Raw genomic sequence first — 24,160 nt, 5'->3', positions numbered from 1 at the left:
TCTTCTCCCTCTGCCTGTGTCTCTGCCTCTCTCTCTCTCTCTTTCTCTGTGTGTCTCTTGTGAATAAATAAAGTATTAAAAAAAACAAGAAATGTATTAGGTGTCAAAAGTGAAGTAGAAATTTAAAGTGATGGGATGAACAGAAACTGAAGGCTGAGGATCTGCAGTGAAATCCAGACCTAGGGCAAAAATGTTCAGGAAACTGATATGTAATTCTCGCTTAAAGCTGGAATCACAAGGAACATCGATGATTGTTAGCGGGGAGCTAGAAAGACTCCCCACCGGTCAAGGAAAGTGGAAATAAAGATACTATATATAAGAAATCAAAAGTCATTTGTGTAATTCAATCTGAAGGGATTATAATTTTGGTACAGAGCCCACAAGCTGAATAATTAACGTGAAAATTGGTCCTGTGATTAGTAGGTTCCTAGCAGTGGCAAACTCTAAAAAATACATTCTTATCTTTTTATAGTTTAGGACTCACATCACTTCTAAGGAAAACCAATTCTCACTGAAGAGTTCACAGTAAAATAATTTAAACCTCACAAAGAAATGAAGCATCTTCAGAGATAATCAGCAGATACACTAAAGATACTCCCATTCCTAGAACTGTAGCTAACAGAATAATCTGGACTTTAAAATAAGTATATTTCAGGCAGCCCTGGTGGCCCAGCAGTTTAGTGCTGCCTTTGGCCCGGGCCGTGATCCTAGAGACCCAGGATGGAGTCCCATGTCGGGCTCCCTGCATGGAGCCTGCTTCTCCCTCTGCCTGTGTCTCTGCCTCTCTCTCTCTCTCTGTCTCTCATGAATAAATAAATAAAATCTTTTTTAAAAAGTATATTTCAAATATTCAATGAAACAGGGTTTAAGAGCTATATTATGGGATAAGAGGGAGAACACGAGAAAAGAAGCATAAAAGAAAATATAGGCATTATTAAAACTCTAAATAGAGAGGTTGAACAGATTAGTCACAGATAAAGACAGATTTAATGAATCAGATGAGAGATCTTAGGAAATCACCCAAAATGTGGCATAAAGAGCTAACAAAATGGGAATATGGCAAGACAAATAGAAAAATGTTAAGTTCCAACATGGGATTAATAGAAAATCTAAACAGAAAGGTTGGAGAAAAAGGGACGGGACATGCCAAGAAAAGGGTTAACAGGACAGTCCTGAGACTGCCATACTGAGAAAGGCTAGCTTGCAAGGCTGGGCCCTGGCTGACATCTGGGAACTTGGGAGATCAAGAACGTCTCCACCATTCCCTAACTGATGAGGCTGCTTATACAAACAATGTGATTAAAAAAAAATACAAACAATGTAATTTATGCTGCACATCTCCTTTCCTTCTGTGAGTCTGAAATTTTGGGTATACATGCTAGGCAGAGCAACTGGCAGTGTGGAGTTTCTAATGGGCTTCCCTGGGCACATATGTTGTTGCAGCTTCTCTGCCGGGAGAAGAGTGCCCTGGATGACCCTAGATCTCCTGGGAGGGAGAGAGCAAGCATAAGGAATCCTATTTGTGGATTCATCCAGCCTCTGCTAGTGTCTTTTCCCTTTGGATCTAGTGGAATCTCCTTACTACATTGCTGTAAGAAATTGTAGCTATAGATGCAACTATCTGCCCAGTCCCACGAGTCCTCAAAAATCTCTAAATATGGTAGTGGTCTTGGTAACCTCTGAGCTAGGCAATATTTGAAGAGACAATGACCGATAGTTTTCTGGATGGAAGAAAGGTACACATCCTACCACTGAATGTCCAGAGTCCTGAGTGTGTAAATAAGAGCAAAACTGAACCTGGACACAGTTTAGTGGAACCACAGGACTTTCAATTCAGAAAGTACATATGGGAAGCTGCCACGGAGAAATTTTTAGAATTGCTATAAAGAAACAATGAGCTCAACATCAGACTTCATCAGCAATAAAAGAAACTAAAAGATTAAACAATGTACTTAAAAGTCCGGAGAGAAGCTTGGTGTCATCTTAGAATTCTATCCCCAGATAGATGATCACAAGGAAAAGATGACAAAAATAAAGATGTTTGTGGACAAGAAAAGGCAGGGAATTGGCCACATACAATGTCTGGCTGAGAATAATGCTTGGTACTTAAATTTTTCAGGAGGAAAGTAACCAAAGGGAAAAAATGGAGGTGGGGGTAAAAAAATGCAGTAAAGGCAAGAGAAAAGAGGTAAAGAGGGGCACCTAGGTGGCTCAGTTGGTTGGGCATCCAACTCTTGATTTTGGCTCAGGTTGTGTTGAGCTCCACACATTGGGTTCCATGCTCAGCACAGAGTCTGCTTGGGATTCTCTCCCTTTCCCTCTGCCCTTACCTCTCCACTTACTCTCTTGCTCTCTAAAATAAATAAAGTCTTTAAAAAAAAAGAGGTAAAGAAGAAGCAGGATATATAGAAAATACAAGAAAGAAGAAATACTAACATAGTAATACACAATAAATATATATTAACCCCGTTAAAGGGGAACCATATTAAATTGTATTTTTAAAAATCAGCTTTGTTTTCCAAAGACAATTAGAACAAAATGAGAGACACATACTGTTTTTCAGCGGGGGAGTTTGTGAAAAGATTTGGGCAAGGTTATTACTTCCTCCCCTCTATGCTTTCATAGCATCCACCTCTATTGTTTTTTTAAGGTTTTATTTATTTATTTGAGCTCTCTCTTTCAAATAAAAGAGAGAGAGAGAGAGAGAGAGAGCGCACAGAGAGAGAGAGAGCGCACAGAGGGAGAGGCTCCCTGTTAAGCAGGGAGCCTGATGTGGAGCCCGAACCCAGGACGCTGGGATCATGACTAGAGCCAAAGGAAGATATTTAACCAACTGAGCCATCTAGGCATCCACTTTTTTTTTTAAGTTTTAAGTTCTACTTAGTAAACATGTAGTATAGTATTGATTTCAGGAGTAGAATTTAGTGATCCATCATTTACATATGCACCCAGTGTGCTCATCACAAGTGCCCTCCTTAATCCCCATTGCTGTTTAGCATATCCACCCCCCTCCCCTCCAACGGCCTTCAGTTTGTTCTCTAGTACAGTCTCTTATGGTTTGCCTCCCTCTCTTCTTTCCCTTCTCCTACGTTCATCTGTTTTGTTTCTTAAATTCCACATACGAGTAAGATTGTATGGTATTTGTCTTTCTCTGACTCGTTTCACATAGCATAATACCCTCTAGTTCCATCCATACTGTTCCAAATGGCAAGATTTCATTCTTTTTGATGGCTGGGTGATATTCCATTGTGTGTGTGTGTGTGTGTGTGTGTGTGTGTGTGTGTATTTCAGGAAGTTCTATCTGCCCACCCAACTGCAACCCATATTCTTGGGGAATTGGTTTAACATGATATTAAAACTCATGTAAAGCTGAAGGGGAGGTGGGTAGGCGGATGGGGTCACTGAGTGATAGGCATTAAGGAGGGCACATGATGCAATGAGCACTGGGTGTTATATGCAATTGATGAATCAATGAACACTACATCTGAAACTAATGATGTACTATATGTTGGCTAACTGAATTTAAATTTAAAAAGGAAGAGTCTTTTTTAAAGATTTTATTTATTCATGAGAGACAGAGATTGAGAGAGAGGCAGAGACACAGGCAGAGGGAGAAGCAGGCTCCACACAGGGAGCCCGATGTGGAACTCAATCCTGGGTCTCCAGGATCATGCCCTGGGCTGAAGGCAGCGCTAAACCGCTGAGCCACCCAGGCTGCCCAGGAAGAATGTTTATTGCAAATTAGGTAGGTTTATTTTACTACTTTCTCTTTTTCCCATTAAACTAGAGTTATATTATGCCCAGAAAATGTAAAGCATTGAAACTCTACTTAGGAGAAATTTTAGAGATTTTCTTTGTAGCCAAAGAGATTTTTGTAATTGTTCCATAAGACTTTAAAAAGAAAGTAAATTCTATTTTTTTTGTCAGATGTAAATATTTCTGAACCCTAGCTGTATTATAATATTATACTGTAATACTGTATAATGTTAGGCTATGCATAATCATTTCTGAGAGTGGTATGGTAAGCTTGGACCATTTGTGGCTTTGTTTCTCCCTTTACATCGTTATATTTGAGAAGCATGTTGTTTGTAACACAAATGCCATAATTATTTCATATTTCATAAAAATAAAATATCTATTTTACCATTAAAAAATCCACATAAAGCAAGGTGACTATACTTAATAATAATACTGTATTATAGGGGAAGCTGGGTGGCTCAGTGGTTGAGCATCTGTCTTTGGCTCAGGTCCTGATTCCAGGATTCTGGGATCATGTCCCACATTGGACTCCCTGCAGGGAGCCTGCTTCTCCCTCTGCCCATGTCTCTGCCTCTCTCTCTGTGTCTCTCATGAATAAATAAAATCTTTAAAATAATAATAATAATAATAGTAATAATAATAGTAATATATATTAGAAAGCAGCTAAGAGAGTAAATCTTAAAAGTTCTCATCACAAGACCAAAAAAGAAAAAAAAGTACACTCTTTCTGTTTCAAAGCCTGATAATAAAATCCTACCAAGTGCTTCTCCAGTCCAGAGACCCTTGCAGGACTTAAAAGGAGCAGGTTACAACCACTCAATGTCCCTCAGCACTAACATATACCTGAAAAGTCAGAGGTTAAGGTTGAAGAAGCTGAAGACGAAGACTGCTTCTGGGAGGGCTGTAGGAAAGTGGCAGCATTTTCTCTCTTCAACAACATGAGTGGGTGGAGTGTGTCCACCTGACCCCTAACCTAGTAAGGACTTCAAGGAGACAACTTGCTTGATACATGTCTGCTAGAGTTTGGGTAAACACATTAGAGCTTGGCACCTAATTTGCACCTAGAAAAACTATAGGTGCCAGGTGGGTGGAGGCAGTCTGTGGTAGTAAAGAGGTTGCATAGGGGGTGTAGAGGTCAAGGTGCACGAACATGGACACACGGACACACAGGGACACACATACAAACACACACATTCTCTCTCTCTCTCTCTAAGCCAGATGTGGCCCCTCTGGATGTGAACAGGACTGTGCTACTTTGGAAAGAGGGCTTCCTGCCAGCATCCAGATGACCTCAGCAAAGAGAGACTGAGGGTGTGCCATGGAGCTGGAGGTTTGCTAAACGGGAAGGAGATATGCCAAATGCCTTGTTGAAATAGAGGCACCGCCTATGATGAGAAAACTGCGATCACGGCCCTAGCCAAGGCATCTCCAGGGAAACCATCAAAGTGCCAAGGATAGGAAGAAGCATCAGTCTTCAGAATTTGCCATGTGCCAAGGGTACCAGTATCAGATTACATCTTGATCAGTTCGGACAAACTATTTTTATCCTTTGTATTTTTTTCCTTCCTCACTTGCTTCAGCCAGGGAGCAAGAGATGGCCTAGTTGTCAAGTAGGGGATAAGGGGAAGAAGGAAGTGCTGATGAGGAGAGTAAAGAAAGAAAAAGTGGAACATGCTTCTTTTGCTACTAAAAATGCCCAGCCTGAAGCAGTGAAGCAGGCATTCATTGGAGAAGAGATTTCCCTTTCAGTGAAGTTCATAGTTTTCACTACTACACATGACTGAACTTTTAAAACAAAGTGAGGTGGGACGCCTGGGTGGCTCAGTGGTTGAGCATCTGCCTTCAGCTCAGGGCATGATCCTGGGGTCCTGGGATTGACTCCCGCATCAGGTTCCCTGCAGGGAGCCTGCTTCTCCCTCTGTCTGTCTCTGCCTCTCTCTGTGTGTCTCTCATGAATAAATAAAGTCTTAAAAAAAGAATACAATTAGAGTGAGGCTACCCAGTGACCCTCAGAAATTAAAAAGATAATGAAAGAATATTAAGAACACCTTTATGCAAGTTTGACAACCTAGATAAAACAGATGAACTCCTTGAAAGGCACAAATTACCAAAGCTCATTCAAGAATAAATAATATGGGGGATCCCTGGGTGGCTCAGCGGTTTGGCGCCTGCCTTTGGCCCAGGGCACGATCCTGGAGTCCCGGGATCAAGTCCCATGTCGGGCTCCCGGCATGGATCCTGCGTCAGGCTCCCGGCGTGGAGCCTGCTTCTCCCTCTGCCTGTATCTCTGCGCCTCTCTCTGTCTCTGTGTGTGTCTATCATAAATAAATAAATACATCTTTAAAAAAAAATACATCTTAAAAAAAAAAGAATAAATAATATGGGGCAGCCTGGGTGGCTCAGCGGTTTAGTGCCTCCTTCAGCCCAGGGTGTGATCCTGGAGACCCGGGATCGAGTCCCATGTCAGGCTCCCTGCATGGGTCCTGCTTCTCCCTCTGCCTGTGTCTGTGCCTCTCTCTCTCTCTGTGTCTCTCATGAATAAATAAATAAAATCTTTAAAAAAGAATAAATAATATGAATAAACCAATATCTATTAAATATATTGAAATTGTAGTATAAAGACCTTCCATAAAGAAAACTCTAGGCCCAGGCAACTTCACTGGAGAATTCTACTAAACACTTAAGGAAAAAGTAATACCAATGTCTATACAAATTCTTCCATAGAACTGAAGGGGGAGGAAATCCTTCCCAACATATTCTATGACTTTGTTATCTTGACTGTGGTGATAGATTCATGGATGTGCATGTCAAAACTTACCAGATCGTGCACATAAGGATGTGCAATTTCTTATATGTCAATTACACCACAACAAAGGGGGTGAAAACAGCTAAATCAGTACTCAGAGACAGTTATAGCTCTCCCAATGTCTACATTAGAAAAGCTGTCAAAGTAATGATCTAAGCTTTTACTTTATGAAACCAGGAAAGGAAAAAATTCAATTCAAACTAGCAGGACAGAAATTACAAAGAAAAAAGTGAGAATGAATAAAATCAAGGTTTCCATTACCGGCCACAATGGAGATCTACAACAGCCTCTCTTACTGATTCTTGCAAGGAAAAAGCTCTGGAAAAAATATGTAAAGCAACTACTTGAAGGTTCTGAGAAATAAATAAAAGCAGACAGGCTCTGAAGGAGAGTTAAAAGGTAGAGAAGCAGCTCATAGAGTGAGTCTCCCTTTTGTTCTCCCTTATCCTATTGCAAAACTTTGTCCCCATGGCACAGAAACCTCCACAAGTCCTGAGCTCGTCCAAGGGCTATGGATGCAAAGGCAAGAAAAGCCTCACACCAAAGCTTTAAGAAGTGAACTAGGGATCCCTGGGTGGCGCAGCGGTTTAGCGCCTGCCTTTGGCCCGGGGCGTGATCCTGGAGACCCGGGATCGAATCCCACATCAGGCTCCCGGTGCATGGAGCCTGCTTCTCCCTCTGCCTATGTCTCTGCCTCTCCTTCTCTCTCTGTGTGACTATCGTAAATAAATAAAAATTTAAAAAAAAAGATATTTAAAAAGAAGTGAACTAAACTAAGATCTAAATCACAGCTCAAGTCAGAGTAACAAATGCATGAGACAGACCCAAAGCAGGACAGCAAAGTCTTTGATAATTGCACAAAGACTTAAATCACCACTCAAGTCTCAAACTAGCCCCTGAATGGTGCATACACAGGAAATATTCAAAGAAGCATGGCAACGGCTCAAATCTGAACTAGATGAAATTAATGCCCATAGAAGGTGAGACAAAATAGGTGGTCTGAATCTAACCAGGCCTATTATGTGATTAAAAAAAAGATTAAAAACAACAAAACAATCTCCAATAGCTAGGATAGAATCCAAAATTATTCAATATAACAAACAACCAGCAAAAGGTGACCAATTCGTAAGGGAAAAGACAATCAACTGATGCCAGTCCTGAGATCACTCAGGTACTAGAATTATCAGACATTTAAGCGACTACTAAAACTAAGCTCTATGAGATAAAGGTAAATATACCTGAAATAAATGGATAAATAGAAGTTCTGAAGAGGGATAGAAACTGTAAAAAAGAAATTGAAATTTAGAACTAAAAAACACAATTATCTGAAATTTAAAAAACAACTCATGGGAGGGACTTAGAATGGCAATGACAGAGGCAAGAGTCAATGAACTTGGAGTTAAACTGACAAAGATGATCTGACCTGCCAATCTGCAGAATAGAGAGAAAAACGACTGGGAAAAATAAAAGAAAGGAAAAAGAGTATCAGATACCTGTGAGACAATATCAAAAGGCCCAACATTCATGTCATTAGAACCCTCAAAGGAAGAGACCACTGCAGAAAAAAAAAAGATCTGAGGAAATAATGGCCAAAAAATGTCCCAATATGGGGGCACCTGGGTGGCTCTGTTAAACACTGGCCTTCTGCTCAGGTCATGATCCCAGAGTCCTAGGATCAAGTCCCACGTTGAGCTACCTGCTCAACAACGGAGTCTGCTTCTCCCTCTGACTCTGCTCCTCCCCATACTCATGCTCTGTATCAAGCTCTCTCTCTCAAATCTTTAAATACTTAAATATTAATTAAAATATTTTTTAATTTCCAAATTTAGAGAAAGACATAAATTTGCACATTCAAGAAACTTAGCACACCAGAAACAACAAACTCAAAGAAACCCCCAGAATTATTACAATCAAATTGCTGGAAAGCAAAGTTGAAAAAAAATCTTGAACAAAAGCACACTGCCTATGAGGAAACAATGATTCAAATGTCTGTGAAGTTCTTATCAGAAACAACACAGGCGAGAAGATAATGGCCTTTCTTTTTGCTTTCAGAATTTTTTTTAGAGGGAGGGGGGAAGGGCAGTGGGAGAAGGAGAGGGAGAATCTTAAGCAGGATCCATGCCCAGAGGGGAGCCCCATATAGGGCTCTATCTCACAACTCCGAAATCACGACTTGAGTCAAAATCAAGAGTTGGATACTTAACTGACTGAGCCACCCAGGCACCTCAATATTAGAACACCTTAAAAATACTAAAGGTAAAGAAATGTCAACCCAGAATTCTATATCCAGCAAAAATATGCTTCAACAATGAAGATGAAATTTAAACATTCATACAAGGAAAACAAAAGACATTGCCACCAGTAGATTTGTTCTAAGAGAAATGATACAGGATCTTCAGAGTGAAGGGAAATAATATCAGAGGGAAGCACAGAACTTCAGGAATAAATAACAAGCAGCAGAAATGGTAAAATATCTTGGCAAGTATAACAGATTATTTTTTCCTTTTGAATTCTTTGGTATATATGATAGTTGAAAGCAACAATTGTAACACTGTCTAGGGGGTTAAAATGTATATAGATATAATGCATTTGAAAACTATAACATAAAGGAGATAAGGTAAAGAGACCTGTATTAAAGTTTCTACATAATGTTTCAAATGTTAAAATATAAGTCTAAGTAGCCAGGAGGAACTTCACTCTGTGTGGTTCCCTAAGGCTCCATTAACTCTGAACCTGAGGCAAGGACCATCTCCAAGCATGATGGGGGCAACCCTCCTGCCCCGCCTAGGCCCTTCTCCCCCAGGGCAGCTCCCCAGGAGGTATAACCCAGGCAGGCTCCTCTGAGCTGTTGCACGCTGACTGGGCTGCCCAGCAATTGCACTGTTGGGGATTTACCCCAAAGATACAGATGCAATGAAACGCCAGGACACCTGCACCCCGATGTTTATAGCAGTAATGTCCACAATAGCCAAACTATGGAAGGAGCCTCGGTGTCCATCAAAAGATGAATGAATAAAGAAGATGTGGTTTAGGTATACAATGGAATATTACTCAGCCATTAGAAATGACAAATACCCACCATTTGCTTCAACGTGGATGGAACTGGAGGATATTATGCTGAGTGAAATGAGTCAATCGGAGAAGGACAAACATTATATGTTCTCATTTATTTGGGGAATATAAATAATAGTGAAAGGGAATAGAAGGGAAGGGAGAAGAAATGGGTAGGAAATATCAGAAAGGGAGACAGAACATAGACTCCTAACTCTGGGAAACGAACTAGGGGTGGTGGAGGGGAGGAGGGCGGGGGATGGGGGTGAATGGGCTACGGGCACTGAGGGGGGCACTTGGGATGAGCACTGGGTGTTATTCTATATGTTGGCAAATTGAACACCAATAAAAAATAAATTTATTATTAAAAAAATAAATTTGTAGTTTTGACTATTAAAAAAAAAGAACTGTATCCATGGCAACCTGTGTTGCAAAGGCCCCCCAGTGGGACATCCCTGGAACAGCTGGTGACATTTGAACACAGTGTATTAGATATGAGAACATATCAATGTGAAAGTTCCCAATTGTGATAACAGCAGTGGGTTATACAAGAGAATCCTGGTTTTTAGAAAATATATGGTGATGTGTTAATGGGTGAAGGAACATTGCACCTCCAGTCTTAAATGGTTCAGAAAAATGGATTTAAATATAAGTATATGCATACAGATAATAAATAGATGTAGACACAGAACATGACAAACCAAACGGGGTGAAATGCAACCAACTGGTGAATCTGGGCAGAGTCTATAGAAGCTTCTGGTATTAATCTTGAAATTTTCTATAAATTTGAAACTATATCAAAATTAAAAATTATTAAAACAAAAAATAAAATGTAAGTCTAAGTAAAATGTAAAAGGTTAACTTACACACCAGATCTTAATCCCTAGAGCAACTATTAAACTAAAAAAAAAAAATAGATTAAGGAGATATTGTCAAAAAATAAATATGTTAAAAAAATAAAAATAAAAATAAATATGTTGAGGGGCACTTGGGTGGCTCAGTTGGTTAAGCAGCTGACTTTGGCTCAGGTCTGACTTGGGCTCAGGTCACGATCCTGGACTATTGGGCTCCCTGCTGGGCAGGGAGTGCTTCTCCCTTTCCTTCTGTCTGCCACTCCCCCCACTCTTTCTCTCTTGCTCTCTCTCTCTCTCTAACAAATAAATAAAATATTTTTAAATGTTGAAAATAGAATATTTAAATTGCAACTGCATTTCCTATGCAAGACTCATGCATTCAAAACTACAATATTCCTGAGAGAGATTTTAAAAGACCAAAATAAATTGAGAGAGATATCATGTTCATGAATTGGAAGACTCAATATTGTTAGTATTTCAATGATCCACAGATTCAGTGCAATCCCAAAGAAAATCCCCGCAGGCTATTATGTAGAAACTGACAAGCTGATGCTAAAATTTACATGAAGATATCAAGGACCCAGAATAGCCAAAACATTATGAAAAGGAAGAACAAAGTTAGAAGATTCATACCACTTCATCTAAACATTTAATGTAAGGCTCTAGTAATTAAGAAGTGTGGTATAGGCGTGTAGACCTATCGCTCAACTGTTTTCCACAAGGGGCCCAGGTAAACTGATAGAGGAAATACAGTCTTTTCAAAAATGCTGCTGGAATAACTGAATATGCACATACACACACAAAAGAACATTGAGGGGCACCTGGGTGGCTGAGTCCATTAAGCATCTGCCTTTGACTCAGGTCATGATCACAGTGTCCTGGGATCAAGCCCTGCATCAGGCTGCTTGGTGGGGAGCCGGCTTCTCCCTCTCTCTGCCACTCCCACTGCTTGTAGGCACACACGCTTGCACATGCTCTCTCTCTCTCTCTGTGTCAAATGGATAAGTAATCTTAAAAAAAAGAACACTAATCCTTACCTCACACCTGGTAAGAAATACTTCTCTCATTATGTCCATTAGCCTAAATATAAGAGCTAAAATTGTAAATCTTCTGAATGAAATCATATGAGAAGCTCTTTGTTACCATCGATTAGACAGAGAATTGTTTAATAGGGCACAAAAGGCATGAATCATAAAAGAAAAGCTTGATAAATAGGGCATTATCAAAAGAATGTCTTTTTTTGAAAGACATTATTAAAAACAAACCACAGCTTGGGAGTAAATATGTGGAAAACACGGAGCTGATAAAAGACTTGCATCCACAATATATGAAGAACTCTTAAACATTGCATAGCAACAAAAATGGCAAAACAGTACGGCAAACAGTTCACCCAAGATGTGCAGATGGCAAATAGGCACATAAAAAGATGCTAAACATTTGTTATTGGAGAAATGCAAATTAAAATCAAAATGAGATGCTCCAACACAGCTACTAGAAAGACTAACCATGTTCGTAATACCAAGAGCTAGCAAGGATGTAAAACACCTAGAACTCCCATGTTGTTGTTGGTCGACAAAAATGGTCAGCCCTGCAGGGAACCGGTGTGATGATGTCTTGTGAAGTTAAACATACATTTACCATATGACCAAACAATCCCAGTCAAGATATTTACCCAAGAAGATGAAAACGTATCCAAACACCTGAACATGAATGTTCATAGAGGTTTCCTTTAGTAACCAAAAATTTTGAAAATTCTAAAGTGTGTAAACTGCTTAATAAAACAAACAGATATAACATTATTCACCTTTGAAAAGGACAAAATGCTGATAATACATCAAACATGGATGAACTTAAAAGTCATTAAGGTAAGTGAAAAAAGCAACACACATAAGGTTATTTACTGTAAGAGGCACTTACAAGGTATTCCAGAAAGGATAAAACTAGAAAAATAGAAATTACAAGAATCCAAATCCCAGATATGAGAGAAAGAAGTTGAATTACAACAGGGCAAAGAGATCCCTTAGGGGAATGCAAAGGTCCAATATACTGAACCTGGTGGTATTATAAGACTAACATTTCTCAAATACAAAACTGTATACCTAACAATGGTGAACTTCAAAACATATAAATTATACCTTAATAAAGCTCACTTAAAAAAACAAGAGTCACATCACCATAAATATAAAACGAAAATATGTGAGAAATACACATAGGGATTATGTTAAAACATTATCACATACAACCAAATACCATATGATGCTACTTATTAATTTCCTTTCATTAAAATCCCTATTAAGCATTAAGGACAAACAATATTAACAAGTAGTGACCTCTAGTTAATGACAGGCCTGTGGAAGTATTTCGGGGTGAAGTGTACTGATCTCCGAAACTTACAATGAAACTCATCACAAAAAGAAAAGGGACTGATTGAAGGACAGAGGAATTAGTAGTACACAGACAAACAGAAGAAAAAGCAAATACAGCAAAATGTACATTGTAGCATCTAGGGGGAATTCTATGGGTGTTCAAACTATAATTCTTTCACTTGTTTGGCATGAAAATTTTTATAATAAAATGTTGGGGGGGGAACTAAATAAAGAACAGCAGAGTAAACCCAAAGTAAGTAGAAAAAAGGAAATAAAGGTAAAAGAGAAGTGAACAAAACAGAAAACAAAACACAGGGGAAATGCAGAAAGGCAAAGACCTTTCTCTGAAGAGCTCAACAACCTTTTGATGAACTTCAGACTTCACACTACTACATGGGACAATTCATTTTTAAAAAAATATTTTATTTATTTTTTCATGAGAGACAGAGAGAGAGAGAGAGAGAGAGAGAGGCAGAGACACAGGCAGAGGGAGAAGCAGGCTCCATGCAGGGAGCCCGATGTGGGACTCAATCCCGGGACTCCAGGATCACGCCCCTGGGCCGAAGGCAGGCGCTAAACCACTGAGCTACCCAGGGCTCCCCCATGACTGGACAATTCAGATTACAGTGAGGCCACTCTTGAGACTAACCATTCCTAGAAGATTTATCTCAGAAAAACCAGAGAATTTTTTTTAGGATTTATTTATTTGAGAGACAGAGAACGAGCAGGGAGAGTGGGAGGGGGAGAGGAAGAGAAACAGGTGCCCAGCTGAGTGCACAGCCTGACATAGGGCTCAATCCCAAGACCCTAAATTCATGACCTGAGCCAAAATCAAGAGTCGGGTGCCCAACCAACTGAGCCACCCAGAGGCGCCATTAGAACAACTAGAGAATTTATGGGACCTGCCAGAAACTTCCTCCAGGGCCCAGGGGAATAAGCAGTCCCGAAGTAGCCTGAAGTCTCGAACAATGGGGAAAGGGAAAACAAGGGAGTCCAGTAGTGAGTCCACGTGCTCCTGTCTTCCCACCCCACCTGATCCCATGCCCCTGGGTGAGGCCTGGCCATGTCTCCCTGTGCCTTTGAACCCTTGTCAGGGGATGCTGAAACCAGTGGATCTCAACTAGACATGGGCATCAGAACTGTCTGGAGCGTCACTCAAAATGCACAGAACCAGTACCACCCGAGGCTTTCTGAAACCATTTCCACATGGTGGGCCTACGCGTGAGTATCGTGAGGGGTCCACAGGTCACTATGTGATACACCTTGGGGTAACAAAGACTGTATTAAGAAATATTTTATCGTCAACAACAAAAACAGTGATAGCATCTACTGAAAGCTCCCAGGGTGCCAGGCACCCTTCTTGGTGCTTTACATTCATCCACTCATGAAATTCTGACAATCCTGTAAGTTCTAGCATGAGCCCCATTCTACAAACAGGAAAAAAAAAAAAAAAGAAGACTCTGAGTCAAGTGCGCAGAGGGACAGCTAGTGAGCAAAGAAGCCAGAAATCAAATCCAGGCTCTGAGCTCCAAAGCCCGAGTTGCTGACCACTGGCTGCGGATGGACACAGAACCCCATTCCTCTGCCCTTCTCCAAAAGGAAAAAATACTTACCGAATGTTCCCACACCTGGATGGGTAAGAATGAGATGCAGGTACTCTCTAGGGCTCTGTGTTCCAGGCAGAAAATCAGCCAGAGACACACAGCTCCGTTTAAAAGAAGCTACCAAATGGAATGCAGGCACAGAAGCTCAGCTCTATTGGGCTGCCTCTTTTGGCTGAGGTCATGATCTCAAAATTGTGATAGAGAGCCCGAGTCAGGCTCCACACTCAGTGTAGAGTCTGCCTGAGATTCTCTCTCCCTCTCCTCCTATGCCTCTGCCCCCCTCCCCTTGCTTGCTCTCTCTAAATAAATAATATATAAAATCTTCAAAAAAAAAAAACCACCTTAGATATACTGGTTACCCTTATAAATGTAACAGGAAAACTACAAACAACAACTTAACAGACACTGCGAAGATCTGAGGAGAAGGCCAGGGTGTAACTGAGCTAAATCCTCATTTTCCATATAGAGGGGAGATCACATAGAAATCTCCAGAAATGCAGGTGTGAAGGCATTCCCGGGACCCAGGAGGTGACCCTCAGCAGAATTACAAACAGAAACTGAGAGACGAGGCAGACAGCCCTTGGAGGTGTGGCTGGGGATGTGCTGACGCGACCCGTCTCCTGTACTGCCCGTGCTGACAATGAGCATGCTCGTGGTTACTTTCAGTATCACACAGATTTTCACATAAGGCAACTGGACTCGAGGAGTGGACTGTGCCTCTGAGTTTGTGCTTCCTCCTCCCAGGGCACCACTGAACTGAGAATGGGACTCGGACATTTCAATACCTGGAAAGCCCTGGAGGCAGGGAAAAGCATGCCACGGGGAGAGCAGAAAGCCTGAGGAATCTGTACAAGGCAGCAGTGGGTATGAGGTTGACGGAGCAACGAAGAGGACACCGTACCCCCACACAGCCCTGGGAGAAGCTACAGGGAGGTGGGTGCGGGCCAGCCCAGGGAGGCCCTGAGGGAGAGGGTGCACAGACCAGCAGAGGAGGGCTCTGGGGCAGCCGTCCGGGAGACACGAGGGGTCGTGGCCGGGCCAGAGTGCAGTAGAGCCGGGGCTCTGCAGCTAAACTCCAAACCCCCGTGCAGAGCGGATTCACATGTGTAAGCTGAGGTGGCCCCCGAGAGCCTGCTTAGAGCCGGGGCTGCAGGTCACAGAGCACACCCGGTAGTCCCAGGGCTCTGGACAGATGTCTTCGGACGGGCCCACAGAGACGCCACTGTGAATGTGCAAGGAACGGGGGAAGACCGGCATCTGAAGAGCATGTGGAGCACTCGAGGGACCCAGACCAACCAAACCAACCAAACCCACGACCAAGGCAAAGAGCCGCTGTGCCCAGGATGGCGGCCAAGCTCCGTGAAGCAGGCTGCCTGGGAGTAATGTCCTGTCTAGGTCCCTTGCGTTCTGAGTAGACACAGAGAGGACACAGAAGACAAAAATGGGTGAGTGGGAGGGAGGCATGGGTAAGAGCTGGAATCTGACATCAGGTGGAGAGTCCAGTCACATCTGGAAGAGACTGAGGACCTGAGAAGAGAGGACACGGTCCCGGGAAGGCAGACGCTGACGAGCACGACATGGGCACAGAGAAGAGCATGGCGGCCGCCTGGCCTGGCAGAGCCAGAGGGTGCCAGCAACGCTTTAGGGCCACACCAACCCCGACAAGCCAGGTGGGATAACTTCCCTGAGGCTGAAGAAACACTGAGCGTCAGATGTAAGAGGCCCACAGCATGACAAATAAAGGGGAAGCCTCACCCCTACAGCCATGCCTCTTCTGAGGAAAAAGCCAATGCCCAGGGGAGGAGAAACACCCTGAAAGCTTCCAGAAAGGAGGGGGAGTGGGGAAGAGGGAAGGCTCAGGATACTGGCAGGTAGAGATGGCATCTGACAGCAGCAGCGGCCACACTGTCTGAACCCCAAGTCAGAACAAGGGGGCCAAGGGAGGGTGGCAGGTGCAGGCGGCTCCTGGATATGACGGCGGCTCGTTTCCTCGAACCCAAGTGGTGTCCCAGAGTCCAGGGGCGCCGAGAAGAGCTCCCAGGCATGGCCCTGACACCCAGCTCTCGCTCACCTCCTAGGTCCCCTGGCCTGGCCTGATTGGCCCAGCGCCCGCTCACCTGGATACTTCCACGTTGGCGTCTCTCCCTCTGTCAGGCCGGCCTCCTCTCCTCGTCCCAATCTGAGGACCACATCTGGTTTGGCACCTAGGTATCCTGAGGACGGGAAATGACACAGGAGGTCGTTATCAACGCCAGAGGCGTTCCAGAACCGAGACCTAGCCTTGCCAACTGCAGAGGGTCCAGAGGAGAGCCCTTTGCCCCATGAGGAGAGCCCTTTGCCCCTCAGCCCAGAACATTCACAGAGGAGCGCAAGCCATACATATCCCGGGGCGGGGTGGGGGGGAGGTGTTTGCAATCGGGACTGTGACTTCTCAGCGGGGAGCCTTGGGCTTCACAAGCCCCAGAGTGGGTGACACGAGTGGGCTGTGTTCCGGTCACACTGTGGACCGCCCTCACCCACGGACACCAGGTGGCTGTAGTTCTCCAGCATGACATCCCTGTAGAGGTTCTTCTGAGCCGAGTCCAGTTGCTGCCACTCCTCCAGGGTGAAGTCCACACACACATCCCTGAAGGTCAACGATTCCTGCAACAGCACAGGCCTCATTAGCCCAGAGGGATGGGCTTGGGGAACGGACGGTACGTCCCATCCTAAGTCTTCCACAGGTAGAAGAGATTCAATATGGCTCCCACCCCAGGAGACCCCGACAGATGAGGACAGATTGGCTTTTTGGCTTTACACAGAGCGGAAAGTCGCCTGCCCAGGGTCACACAGCTCCGATACAGGGATCAGAACACGTGTGCTCTGCCTTCCGCACCCACGTGTTTCAACATGACACTGCACCGCCTTTCTCTACAGAACTGTTCTTTGCCAGTCACTACGCAACTTGAGACCATGTAGTGCACGGAGTGTTTCTGTAACCAAAGTTATCGTAAACTTTATAAAGAAACAGAATAGGTGTCAAAAGTATCTTCCTCTGGAAATGCAGTCTTTCGGCTCACTGACTGAACACAGACCAAGCTGGTACGGCCAGAGGATATAAAGGTTGATAAAAACAAACACACACCTTCTGAACTGAAGGAGCTTCCACCTAGTAGAGGGAGGAACACAACACTTACAAACTCACCTATGAAAGGGAGGGAGAGCGGCGGGGGTGCGGAGGGGGGCTGTCCTCCGAGGGCGGTGCAGATGCAGCACAGGGAACAGAGAATAGAAGGAAGTCGGTTCTGCTTGGGGCTGGCAGAGAAGGCTTTGCGGGGACACAGAGCTATGACAACGGTTCTAAACACAGCACCTCCGTCAGGACTAGGACGTAACAGAAAGTATATACAGGCCTTGCTCTAGGTCCCTGTTGCAGAGCTCCTGAAACCCTTATAAATCCCCAAGTGAGAAGAATACAAGGAGCATCTCATGTTCTAATGAGGGGACTCTAGTTGAGCTGACGGGCTGGTGACCAGAAAGGCCAAGCTGTGATTGGAAGCTCTGGATTTTAAGCCCCACTCACCTTTCTCCAGATTTGGGGGGGGGGGGGGGCTGGAGGTGGAGTTAACAATTGATCGTACTTGTGTTCTGAAGCCTCCATAAAGTCTCAATAGCGTGGGATTCGGGGAGCTTCCAGGTGGGTGAAAACATCTATATACCGGGAGGATGATGCTTGCCAGTCCATGGGGACAGAAGCTCTTGAGCTCAGGGCCCTCCCAGGCTTGCCCTATATATCTGTTCATCTGGCCATTCATGCGGGTCCTTCATCGTGTCCTTTAATGAACTAGTAAATGTAAGTAACTGTGCCCCCGAGTCCTGTGAGCCACTGTAGCAAGTAATCGAATCCAAGGAGGGGGGTCACTGGTCCCTCTCATCTATAGCGTGCTGCTCAAAAGCCTGTGCCTGGTGCTGGCATCTGATGGGGCATGTGGGGGGGTGGTAGTCTGGTGGGACCGAACCCTCGACCTGTGGGATGTGATCTAGGATCTCTCTGAAGAGAGATGGTGTCGATACTGAGTTCGGGGCAGGACGCCCAGCTGCTGTGGCAGAGAGCTGTGTGGGGTTGGGGCAAACCTTCGACACCTCTGGGGAGAAAGTGTCCCGTGTGAGCGTGGAGGAGACACCCGGGAGAAAGATAGGCAGGAAAGACACAGTGGGAAGAACCGGGCTGTTTCCAGGACCGTGACGGCTGCGTTGGGTTTTTCCTTCACAGTCCTCAGACTGCTGATTGTGGCTACTCCGTCACGAAAGGGAACGTGAGGAAGCAGGAAGCAGGAGGGTGGGAGTCTGACCCAGTCAGCAGACTGAGGTAGAGAAGGAAAGGTCTGTGTTTGGTCTTGTCAGCACCACACAGAAGCTCAGAAGTTTCTGAGTGGCCAGATTCCCGCCAGAGAGAGAGAGAGAGAGAGCGCACAATACTCCAACCCTTTACGCTCTGGATCTCCTCCTGTCCCACCCACACTGGCTGGTCTTCGACCTGGGGGATGTGTGGCACCTGCAGGGCCCCAACAGGCCACACGTGGCAGCAGTTCGCTCAGCCCAGCAGACCGACACACGCCAGGCCACACCGTGTGCACAGGGGCAGTGACAGGCATGTGTTGCCAGCAGGAGGAGTTCTCAGAGCAGCCCACCCCTGCTCACCCTTCCCAAGTGACAAGTCAGGTGTTAGGGACCATGACCACACTGGTGAGCACAGGGCAACACCTGCCTCAGTGGCCATCCGCTGTCAAAATTCAAGATGCACATCGCTGCTGACCTAGAATCCTCACGTCTAATAAGCTACCTTGCAGACCAGACATGCTCGCGAGGAACAAACTGAAAACGTACACGGGGACGTACTGCTGCACCGTTTATGACATCAAAAGACCAGGGTTATCCCCGATGTACATCCCTGGCAGAAGGGTTAAGACATACTGGTATTTCCAGCCAGTGGAATATCGCATAGCCATTTTTGGAAATGGGGTACCACGCGCCGGTGATTTAGCCCTCCGGGGAACAGCTGGCAAGGTCTGTAGAAACTCTTCATTCTTAGGAGTCTCTCATGGAAAGGGAGGTGGGCGGGGGGTGGGGGTGACTGGGTGACGGGCACTGAGGGGGACACTTGATGGGATGAGCACTGGGTGTTATGCTATATGTTGGCAAATTGAACTCCAATAAAAAAATAATAAAATATTTAAAAAAAAGAGAAACTCTTTATTGTCACCACAAGGGGGAGTGGGTGGGGACACTGACATCAAGACAATCCAGGGCAGTGACACAGTTAGCTATCCTCCAAGGCGCACAACCGCCCTCCACACACAGCCTGACCTGACCCACGTGCCAAGCGTGCCCAACTCTGGGGTTGTTCAAACGCACAATGAAATGGAATGGTCGTGGAAAAGTCCGGAATGTGCTTGAGTCTCACGTGAAGGAAGAAATCTGAAGTAAAGGGCATTCTTACAAGAAAGAGATGTGCATGCGTGATCTCTCCAAGAATGAATGAACGAGGAAGGAGAAGGGGCATGGGGGAGACAGAAGAATTAGTTTGTACCCTTTGTCAAACAAGGCTTTTGTCTGAATTTTTTTACCGTATGGACAAATCATTTCGCAGTGCTCAATTCAGCCTATTAACGCCCTATTCAGAACCTGTTTCTAGAATCTTGGTATCCGTGTTGTCAAGTGCGTCGGGTATGTAACTTACTTTCTGTGACATCTTTATCAAACCTAAGGTGAAGTGGCTTCACAGAACCGACTGGACCCATTTTCGACTTTCAACATCCTGGAAAAGCTGGACACAGGAACTATCTGGTCTCTTTTTTTCACATTCTGGGAAAGGAGTAATCAGTGTAGGATTTGGGACAGCCAATTAAAGTGTGAATACCTTAGACCCAAAATCCAACCTCCAGGTGAGGATACATAAACCTCCCGCACTGTTGAGCACACACATAAAGAGTCATCCAAGAGGCACCATATACAACAGAAAAAGAACATTCAAAACCTGAATATGCAAACAGAGCAAGAGTTGGATGATACATCCCTAGCACTGCAGAGTAACGGAAATCATCTTTCTGTGCTGAGGAGGAACACCATCCAGAAAATAACCAGGCAGGAAAAGAAGATGGGAGCGGGGCTCGGATGGCCCTTGTGCAAAAACACCCACCCGACACGGCCAACGGACCCGTTCTCAGCGAGTGAACCTGACGGAAATGCAGCCACCCCACACCATCCCGAAACTATTACCAGTGGGGAGTCTGAGGAGAAACGTGGCACCGGGGGCAGAAGGAACAGGGGCGTTCGGACTATTCTTTAACGCACAGAACGTCAGGCATGGCTTTCCTTTCGCCATTTTGAACATAACGAAAAAGCAAACAGGTGGAAGTGGAGACACGGGAAGAGCACACGAGTCTATGGACTGGAACGAGCTTCCCCGAGAAGTAAAAGAAAACGGAGGAGGTGCGTTTCCCAGAGGAAGAAGTCTGATAAGAATGCTCACTCTCTTGCTATCTTCTCTTGTTTTATTGTGTTTGGTTTCTATGGGGAGGGAAGGATCAGGGAAGCCGTAGGTGGATCAGAGCCTGAAGAGAAAGCAGCCACAGCTGAGGGGAGGGACCGATTTGTTAAGGTTACAGTGCAGATCCCCCAAAGCTGCCTCAAGTCCACTGGAAACAAAGGAGGGGGTAAAGAGGAACTCACCTGGGCCGTGGCCATCTCGGTCTGCCCTGGACAAAGGGCGGAGATCTAGGGAGACAGAATGAGGGGCTCAAGATCAGGGCGCTCAGCCAGGAGACCATCCCCACCAGCCTAATAACAATCACCCTTGCGTCCTGGGGAGAATGACGTGCAAACGTGCCTGGGACCTCCAGCCCGGTCCCTTGGGACATGGATAAGCCCACGAATAAGCCCACGACTTGTGTTTACGGGCTTTCCAAAACGAATCTTGTTTCATTTCTCCACATATTTAGAAGCAGATTAAGAAAAAGCAAGTGCAACCCAAGCTCATTTGTTCACCGTTATGTGCATACTGATGAGCAGCAGCGTATGAGAGCATTTATTAAAATGGCTGACATTGGTTTTCTCGGATGGGGGATTTCACTTTTTTGCTTTTCTTTACTTGCGTTTTTGAATGTGAACATCATTACTCATAAGATGCGAATGAGAAATGATTACACTGAGCCTCGGAGGTGACAGACCCCGAGCAGAGTCTGGGGGACAGTGACATCTGGCTGGCTGTAGTTTGCAGGTGGAGAGAAACCAGGGTTGGAGGAGGGGCAGGGAGGGGCAGGGAGGGGAGGCAGGGTGCAGGGAGGGAGGGGAGGAGCCCAGCACTGGTCATTCCACGAGGAGCTGGAAACCACCGACCTTGGCACCCTGCACTGCACACGCTGCCCTTCGCTGGCCCGCCTCCACCGCATTCCTGGCTCCTGACTTCCTCCTTTCCCAGGAGGTCCATTCAATGGCCTGTTCTTCCCTGCTCTGCAGTTTCAAAATGAGTCTCCGCAAGGAGCTTCTGCACAGAGTAGCTGCTGTCACCACAGCCCCCCCCACCCCCACCCAGGCAGCCTCAGGACAACAGGGTTCGGCTCTCCGTGCAGCTTCACGACTCACGCCCTCAGGTCCAATGACAGCAGCACCATAACGAGGTAGCAGAACCAGAAGACGGCGTACCTCCAGGCTGATTACAGATTTTGCCAAGTAAAAAAGAAACCGATACAAAACTATTGTACGCTTTAGCCAGACTAGAGGGAAAACCCACATTTCTGCTAGAGGTGGGTGGGATGTTCACACTCTAGGGCTTACGCATTCCAGAAACAGCCAATGGAAAAGAGGGGAGCATTATGTGTGTCTAGTGTCAGGAGACCAGAAACTCTTGTGAGGCTGGCAGTGATCCTCATGACCCTGCCCCTGCCCGTGCAGGACTGTAGCGGGCCACCTGCCTCCTGGCAGCATCCCTCCATCCACCTGTACACATCACCTCTCTCCTCTGATGGGGTTCAACTGCCCACCGTCACATGCTGAGCATGCTCTCTCCCAGGGGGAGCAGGGAAAGGGGCCACTCCAGGTCTAGCTTTTCTTGGATCGGCTGTCCTTCAGCCTTCACCCTCTGCCCTATGGTCCGGGTCTGTCCTGTGAGCCTGTACTCCCCACTCTGGGTTCTGGATCTGTCCTGAGAGTCTGCATCCTCTGCCCTGGGCTCTGGGTCTGGGCTGAAGTTCCTCCTCCTAAGCCTCTCAGAAGAGCTCTCTTGCTCCTAAGGATGCAGGACCAAAGGATTCAGAGACGACAAACGCATCTCAGCTGCAGCACCCCATCTGTGCCTCTGACACTGGAACTCACCTTCTGAGGCCTCAGACGGGCTCTTCTGTAGACCAGGAAGCTCAGGTGCAGGTGAGCTGGAATCTGCAGTTGGTGAGCAGTGGTCTCAGCGATGCAACCTGATCCTGGAAGGAAGGACCAAACAGGAGATGCAATTAGCAACCCCTTCACCCTATGGCGTGAAGTTGAGGAAAACTCAAATGTTCTTCTTTATGGAAGGAAGCACAAGGCCTCGTCTGAGTCTGAAGAGTGACGCTCAGTAGGACCCCAATTATCACCAGACAAGGACCTGACCACACACTTCCTTCATAAAAGCCCCCCCCCGCACCCACCCACCCCCCTTCTGAAATCAAACTGCCCTGTCCCTTTCATTCACGGTGAAAATGTCAGTGCCCGCAATGTGCCTGTTCTGCGTGTTGCAGACACATAGATCAGGGAACCAAAGAATCAAAGTTCCCCGCCCTTGTGGTGGAACTCTATTCTACCAGGGAAGGCAGGCAGCAAGCAGCAAACGTGATCACCTTTGGGAGGGTGGGAGGGAACGTTAGTTAGAAAGGCCTAAGGGCTGGCGGGCGGGTGGCTAGAAGGTTCCGCCGGGGTTTACTAGCTGTGTGACTTTGGACAGGATTGCGAGCCTTTCTGTTCTTGCTTTCTCGCGACGAAGATAACGGTAACACCTGCTCACAGGCCATCGCGAAGATGACCGTGACCCCCAAGGGCGCCTCGCACTTACTAGGCCCTCAGCAAAGTCACTGTGTCACTCGGCGTCGCCCGCGACGCGCCGCCCACACTCACCCCTCGGCCCCGGGCCCCTGAGCCCTCAGAGGACGCGAACCCATCACCCCGCCCTCCCCTCCAGCCCGTGTCCGCTCTGCCTCCCCGTACTTGGCTACCAGAACCCGCCAGTCCGGGCGGATAACAACAACCGGCGCGACCTCGCACCGCCCTCGGGTCGGCGGAGCACTTCCGCTCCCGTCGCCCCGCAGCCCGAGGTCGGAGCGCCGCGCACGCGCACGATCGGCTTTGGGAAGGAGGGGGGCGCTGCTGTCAGTGGCCAAGATGGCGCGCGTCGCGGGCAGCGATTCTGACCCGGTTTGTTCGCGCCGCCAACAGCGGTTCGTGCAACCATTTTCGGCGCACATCAGGCCGGCGCGGGGGTCGGGGTGGGGGTGGGGTGGCGTCTCCCGTCGGCGAGGCGCCAGCGGAGGCTGTCAGGGGCCCCGGTCCCCCCGCCTCCGAGGCCGAAGCGCCCTCTGTCGCGCCGCTCTGCTGCGCAACCTCCCTCTCCCAAAGCCGCGCTGTCCGCTTCCTCGGGCTCTCAGAATAAGAAACGGTAGTGGCGCCTGCTGCGGTTCCTCAGCGGCACACGGGCGCGGCCATCTTGGGGGC

General features: G+C 46.2%; 2 protein-coding genes across 8 annotated transcripts in view; one reads left to right on the top strand and one right to left on the bottom strand.

The window, feature by feature from the left end:
• Positions 1–5,449, top strand: part of KRBOX4 (KRAB box domain containing 4) — a 32,567-nt gene extending 27,118 nt beyond the window's left edge. Inside the window, exon 8 of the mRNA XM_072743284.1 lies at positions 4,974–5,449. Within this exon, the coding sequence (XP_072599385.1) occupies positions 4,974–5,068 (95 nt within the window). The 3' untranslated portion in view covers positions 5,069–5,449. The remainder of the gene's footprint in view (positions 1–4,973) is intronic.
• The window catches only part of ZNF674 (zinc finger protein 674), a 27,850-nt gene extending 3,690 nt beyond the window's left edge, over positions 1–24,160 (bottom strand). Inside the window, exons 1-5 of one of the 7 annotated variants that reach the window (XM_025982474.2) lie at positions 23,861–24,160; positions 22,793–22,896; positions 21,152–21,196; positions 16,957–17,083; positions 16,558–16,653 (exon numbers count right to left, since the gene is read on the bottom strand). In XM_025982474.2, coding sequence (XP_025838259.1) covers positions 16,558–16,653; positions 16,957–17,083; positions 21,152–21,196; positions 22,793–22,896; positions 23,861–23,900 — 412 coding nt within the window. In that variant the 5' untranslated portion in view covers positions 23,901–24,160. Of the gene's footprint in view, positions 1–16,557; positions 16,654–16,956; positions 17,084–21,151; positions 21,197–22,792; positions 22,897–23,292 lie in introns of all 7 variants that reach the window. The other 6 variants (XM_025982477.2, XM_072743265.1, XM_025982476.2 and 3 more) reach the window with 6 other exon arrangements.

This window comes from Vulpes vulpes, chromosome X (genome assembly GCF_048418805.1).
Source record: "Vulpes vulpes isolate BD-2025 chromosome X, VulVul3, whole genome shotgun sequence".
Lineage (NCBI taxonomy): Eukaryota > Metazoa > Chordata > Mammalia > Carnivora > Canidae > Vulpes > Vulpes vulpes.
The sequence above is the reverse complement of the archived record's forward strand: the minus strand, read 5'-3'. Positions and strand labels throughout refer to the sequence as shown.